Genomic DNA, 6,378 nt, shown 5'->3' with positions numbered 1-6,378 from the left:
AATTCTCCTGCCTCAGCCTCCTGAGTAGCTGGGATTACAGGCACGCACCACCATGCCCAGCTGATTTTTTGTATTTTTAGTAGAGACGGGGTTTCACCATGTTGACCAGGATGATCTCGATCTCTTGACCTTGTGATCCACCCGCCTCGGCCTCCCAAAGTGCTGGGATTACAGGCGTGAGCCACCGCGCCTGGCCTCAAATCACTTCTGTGCTAAAGCATCTAGGATTAATTTTGTTCCAATCAGCTGGACTCACCCTCCTTAGTCAAGGTTTAACCAGTGAATTTATTAAGAAATATTTATGGAGGGTCTATTGTGTGGCTACCACTACTCATGATCAACGTGAGGGCAAATAAATAACCCTCAACAAGTAAACCAAAGCTTTTCTGATGTCCAATTTATTAACTAGCATTCCTATGAACAATATACAACCTTGAAGAACAAGCCACTCACTAGTTAGAAATGATATTCTGGGTCAAGTAACATAGTTATTGATGAGAAAAAACATCTTTTAAAAATATACAAATTAGACAAATATTTCAGTAGATATAAAAATAAGTTAGATCTTGGGTTTAATGTCAGGAATTAGGAAAAAGGTGAAATAACATGGCAGGTAAAATAGACAAGGCATGTTATATTTGAAGTGCTTAACTCCAAGTCAGTTACAGTTCCATTTCTGCTACTTATTTACTTTTTGACCTTAAGGAAAAAGTCCCTTTTGTTTCTCGGCAATAGTTTTCTCATTTACCAAATAACAAAGGTAGATTAAATGATCTCTAAGATTTTGTTCAACTCCAACACTCTGTGAATCTGGTTCACAAAAAGTCTAACTGAGAGTCTCAAGTCTAGAAAGAGTTAGGTTACTATAATTAGCTTTCCCTAAGACTGTAAAAGAGGTGAAATATGCACAACATCAAATGATTTCTTAAAATTATATATTGTCAAGGCACAAAAGAGTTAGAAACATGGAAATTAAAAGTCGTAGCATCAACATGTAATCCAGAAAAATGAAATTTATAGAGTAAAAGAATAAGAAGTTCTCAGTGTTTCTACAGCATAATCAGGAGAGCGTGCTCTGTTCTAGGAAGCAATTTTAGTTATTTAGACAGAAATGTACCAAGAGTAAAGAACAGGGAATCTTTAGGACCCCAGAACTTGATAGAAACATACTAGAAACCCAATTTCTCTTTATTTTTGCTATGATTCTCTGTTCATGAAGCTTCCAAATGGTAGATTACATTACTAAGTGGGGTGCCTATCAGCCAGCTGGTCCCATTTATCGGCCTAGGGGCCACTCTCATAGTAAACTAATTAATCAACTTTCTGATTTACATTTAGTCTCTTATGGGTATTTTAAGAGTGAGTGCATTCACTGGAACCAGAACACTCCTTGGTCACAAGAATAAAATGTGTTTCTGTATCCACAAGGATGAAAACCAGCCCCTGGAGCTAAAGTGGTCTCAAAGGCATAGGAAGCATAAAACCCTCAAAGGAAGTAAATATACCACATGAGTCAGAGTTGTTTTATATTTTGGTTGAGATGCAGCATGTCATGGTGGTGGTGGTGATTGTTGTTACGAACTGAAACACTGGCTTCTCCAGTATTTCACATGCTTGTGAACAGCAAGCAGCACTGTTGCAAGGGCTGGTCTCAGCCCATTTCTTTCCTCCTGACTCTAGTTGATACATTCCTATGGCACCAAGTTTCCATAACCCTTTAAACTGTGAGGAAAGTACACTATATAGTAGTAAAAATTAACAGACAATTTCATCTTCAAAATGGAAAACGTAGTTGGCAGATATCATTAATTCATCCTTACCACAGTCCTATGAGGTGAGCATCATCCTTATCTTCTAGATTATAAACCAAAACTTGTCTTATAGGAGTCAGAATATCTTAGTGTATTAAATAGATCTCAAATATATTCCTCTTTCTTGCTGAGATTTCATGCTTCTTTTAAAAAGGCAACTAAACTCACGTTTATGAATTGTTTACATGTTATAAAGTGATTTTCCCTTTGTCAAATATGCAGAGTAATTATTAAACAATGCATATAAGAGGAGCACTTTGGTGTGTAGACTCTATTTAAAATTCTCAAACATTTGGAGAGCAAGACTGGGAATTATACTATACTATCAGCAAACTGTGAAAATGTTATAAGGAAAAGGATTCTAGAATATAGCTTCAGCATGTCTTTACGTGAACACCTTCGAAATTACTTCTTCACATAACGTTTTATTATCAGCAGTCAAAGAACTGGGTTCAGTTACAGCAAAAAGTGACAAAATGAAAACCAATTAAATGACATGGGGGGAGGGGCCGTCTGAAAACATCTTGTTTAAATTGTGCAGTAAACATGTGGTTTCTAATTCTCTTGGTTACTGGGTTTCCTCTAAAAGGATGAGAAAACCTTGTCCCCTAGTCCTGTACAGAATGTTTGTTCCATTTCTGGAATCAAATGGAGCCTGGATTATTTCACAGAAAGAAGAAAATAAAGACCAAGAAACATCAAATTCTTTGGACTTACTTTGCTTTTCCTTTTTTAAATTTGAATGCAGAAAGGTACACAGGAAAATAAACTATCTGATAATTTGATGTCTGGACTCTGGGACCAAGAGTTTTAAATTTGGCAAGCCAGCCTGAAAGTACACAGGCTAATGAAAGGTGGCCTACCCCAGAAAAAGCCAAACCAGAAGTTGAGCCCTGGGGAGTAATTAAACTGGGAAAGGACCAAAAATATTTCTACTAGGAAAAAATGAAAACACAAAAGTATAATCTCTCTCAAAACAGAATGATCAACTGTCGTAAATAGTGAATGCCATCTATGATAATTCACTTTCCCAATCGTGTACTTTTCCTCAGTTCATTTTGAAGAAAAATTTCAAAGTCTACATTCTGTTGCTGTCAGACATACTTTTCACACCTTGAAGGAAGGGAATTCAAAATTGGTTTTGAAGTGTCTTGCAGACTGAGACCTTTTTTTTTCTAACCACTTTAGTCTGTTCCTTTTAACAATTAGCTACTTAGTTAAGGGTGTGGGGGGAAAGGAGAACAGTACCCCGCATGGAAAATAAAATTGTACTTCCATTTTTGAGGCTTTAAAGCTACATTGGATTCAACTTTAATAAGCATGCCAAAAGACAGATTTGAAAGAATAGATTTTCTCTGCCCCAGGCCAAATCCGTAAAAAAATACAATTGATCCATCTTTAGGATATCTTCTAAACCCCCTGAAATAAAAGACTACAGCTTCTTTAGCAATTAAATAGATCCTGGGTTAGAAATATATAACATTAGAGATATATTTAATGTTATCAAAGTATATGGTTTTTAACCAATTCCTAATCAACTCATGGCTATTCTATTTGCAAGCCTTCTTAATGATTTTATACAAAGGATCCATTTCATTGAAATGTGTTTCCAGATAATAACAAAAAAAGAACAAGGCAGTAGTTTCAGATTTAGACATTAAACAATCAGAAGTTCAGTAGATTGTAGCCAAGTATAGAACCCTGGAAGTTGTCAAGGAAACAGAGTGGCTTTGTGTAGGCTTTCTGGTAGGCTTCTCTTTTGCCTCTGCCTTTGTACTTCTACCGAAGCAGTATCTGGACATTAGGAATGTTCCAAACCACGAGACACATGTGTTGAGAAATATACTAAAGAAAGAATAGGTTCTTAGATGCCAAGAAATGGGCGGATACAGTCAAATTTAAAGTACCTACATCATTACGAAATGTTTTTTAAAAATTACATTTTCCTTCAACCAAGAGTATCTTGAAGTTATTCCTCAGATTGAGACCATCAATATTTGAAGTTGTAAAATTTTCAAATATCACTCTTAAAATTCCTCAATATCTACTCTTAGAGAAAAGAAAAATGTCATAATCCTCTGTCTAGCCATCATGAAATTACCTATTACATACTTCATCAAAAACCCTCTGACAGTCCTTCAACTCAGGAATGGATAAATAAACTGTGGTATATCCATAGAAGGGAATACAACTCAGCAGTTAAAAAGAAGGAAAACAATATGGATGGATCTTTAAGCATTATGTTAAGTGAGAGAAGCTAGACTCAAATGGCTACATATTTTAAGAGTTCATTTCTACGTCATTCAAGGAAAGACAAAACTATAGGTTAGAAAACAGATCGGTGGTCTTAGGTTGGTGGAGAAGGAGCAGTTGACTATGTAGAGATATGGGAGAGCTTGGGGAGGTGGTGAAGTGCTCTGTTTCTTGATTTGGATGGTAATTACATAGTTATCAAAACTCACAGAACTATACACTAAAAAGGATGAATTTCACTGCAGAGAAATTGTAACTCAATAAACCTTTTAAAAATTAGAAATGTACTTTAAGTTTCCCCTCCCCCCTGAAAATCCACAGAGGTGGTAATCCAGGTTTAGTGTATAACTTCTCAGTATAGTCATATGACAAATTACACATAGTAGTACATAAAATGAGCCCACAGTTTAAAATTATCCCAATGCAAGAGGCTCTGAAGCAAAATTTTATTACAATAATCTGTACACAATTTTCCACCAAATATCTTTTAAAGTCTCAGTGGAAATATTATAATGCTAAAAGTCTCACTTATACTTTCTAAATAAAAGGGACCTAAGGGTATTTCACAGTAAACTATGAGGGTAGCTCTTTATAATATGACATAATATGTGTGTAAGTGTGTGTGTGTGTGTGTGTGTGTGTGAGTGTATACACATAATATGTATACATAATCTCCAAATCTAGATTAAGTTTTCCAATCTATGGCATACTGATCCATCAGTAAGGTAATATTTAGAAACTTTTTACCATTTGATTCATATTACATGTGATAATTAATACTTAGTGTCAGCAGGTCTCTGTCGAGTCACAGACGCGGGTCTCTGTTCCGCAGGATGGGGTTTGTTAAAGTTGTTAAGAATAAGGCCTACTTTAAGAGATACCAAGTGAAATTTAGAAGACGACGAGAGGGTAAAACTGATTACTATGCTCAGAAACGCTTGGTGATACAGGATAAAAATAAATACAACACACCCAAATACAGGATGATAGTTCGTGTAACAAACAGAGATATCATTTGTCAGATTGCTTATGCCCGTATAGAGGGGGATATGATAGTCTGCGCAGCATATGCACACGAACTACCAAAATATGGTGTGAAGGTTGGCCTGACAAATTACGCTGCAGCGTATTGTACTGGCCTGCTGCTGGCCCGCAGGCTTCGCCATAGGTTTGGCATGGACAAGATCGATGAAGGCCAAGTGGAGGTGACTGGTGATGAATACAATGTGGAAAGCATTGATGAACAGCCAGGTGACTTTACCTGCTATTTGGATGCAAGCCTTGCCAGAACTACCACTGGCAATAAAGTTTTTGGTGCCCTGAAGGGAGATGTGGATGGAGGCTTATCTATCCCTCTTAATACCAAGCAATTCCTTGGTTATGATTCTGAAAGCAAGGAAGTTAATGCAGAAGTACACCGGAAGCACATCATGGGCCAGAATGTTGCAGATTACATGCGCTACTTAATGGAAGAAGATGAAGATGCTTACAGGAAACAGTTCTCTCAATACATAAGGAACAGCGTAACTCCAGACATGATGGAGGAGATGTATAAGAAAGCTCATGCTGCTATACGAGAAAATCCAATCTATGAAAAGAAGCCCAAGAAAGAAGTTAAGAAGAAGAGGTGGAACCGCCCCAAAATGTCCCTTGCTCAGAAGAAAGATCGGGTAGTTCAAAAGAAGGCAAGCTTCCTCAGAGCTCAGGAGCAGGCTGCTGAGAGCTAAACCAAACAATTTTCTATCAGGATTTTTCAGATAAAGACAATAAACTTATGGACAGCAAAAAAAAAAAAAAAAAATACTGAGTGCCAACTTGATTGGATTGAAGGATGCAATATTGATCCTGGGTGTGTCTGTGAGGGTGTTGCCAAATGAGATTAACATTTGAATAGTGGGCTGGGAAAGGCAAACCCACTCTTAATCAGGTGGGCACCATCTCATGAGCTGACAGCAAACATAAAGCAGGCAGAAAAAAACGTGAAGAGGAGAGACAGGCCTAGCCTCCTAGCCTACATCCTTCTCCCATGCTGGATGCTTCCTGCCCTCGAACATTCGGCTCCAAGTTCTTCAGTTTTGAGACTCGAACTGGCTCTCCTCACTGCTCAGCTTGCAGATAGACTATTGTGGGACCTTGTGATCATGTAAGTTAATACTTAAGTTTATTAATAAACTCCCCTTTATAAAGGGGGAATTTATTTTATGTGTGTGTGTGTGTGTGTGTGTGCGTGTGTGTGTGTATGTGTACATCCCATTAGTTCTGTCCCTCTAAGAGAACCCTAATACATTATACTTCTGGTAAACCAATATTTTCT

General features: G+C 37.3%; 1 protein-coding gene across 1 annotated transcript; it reads left to right on the top strand.

Annotated features, from left to right (window-relative positions):
• Positions 1–4,853: 4,853 nt before the first annotated feature.
• Positions 4,854–5,865, top strand: LOC108294332 (60S ribosomal protein L5-like). The gene has a single exon (XM_037734125.1). The coding sequence runs from the start codon at positions 4,898–4,900 to the stop codon at positions 5,789–5,791; it is 894 nt and encodes a 297-aa protein (XP_037590053.1). The 5' UTR covers positions 4,854–4,897; the 3' UTR covers positions 5,792–5,865.
• The last annotated feature ends 513 nt before the right edge of the window (positions 5,866–6,378 follow it).

The sequence above is a fragment of the Cebus imitator genome, unplaced genomic scaffold (assembly GCF_001604975.1).
Source record: "Cebus imitator isolate Cc_AM_T3 unplaced genomic scaffold, Cebus_imitator-1.0 Scaffold574, whole genome shotgun sequence".
In the NCBI taxonomy this organism is placed as follows: Eukaryota; Metazoa; Chordata; class Mammalia; order Primates; family Cebidae; genus Cebus; species Cebus imitator.
This window is presented reverse-complemented; position numbering and strand designations above follow the sequence as displayed.

Coding starts and splice junctions, on each gene's coding strand:
- LOC108294332 (XM_037734125.1), top strand. CDS start 4,898: ATGGGGTTTGTTAAAGTTGTTAAGAATAAGGCCTACTTTAAGAGATAC.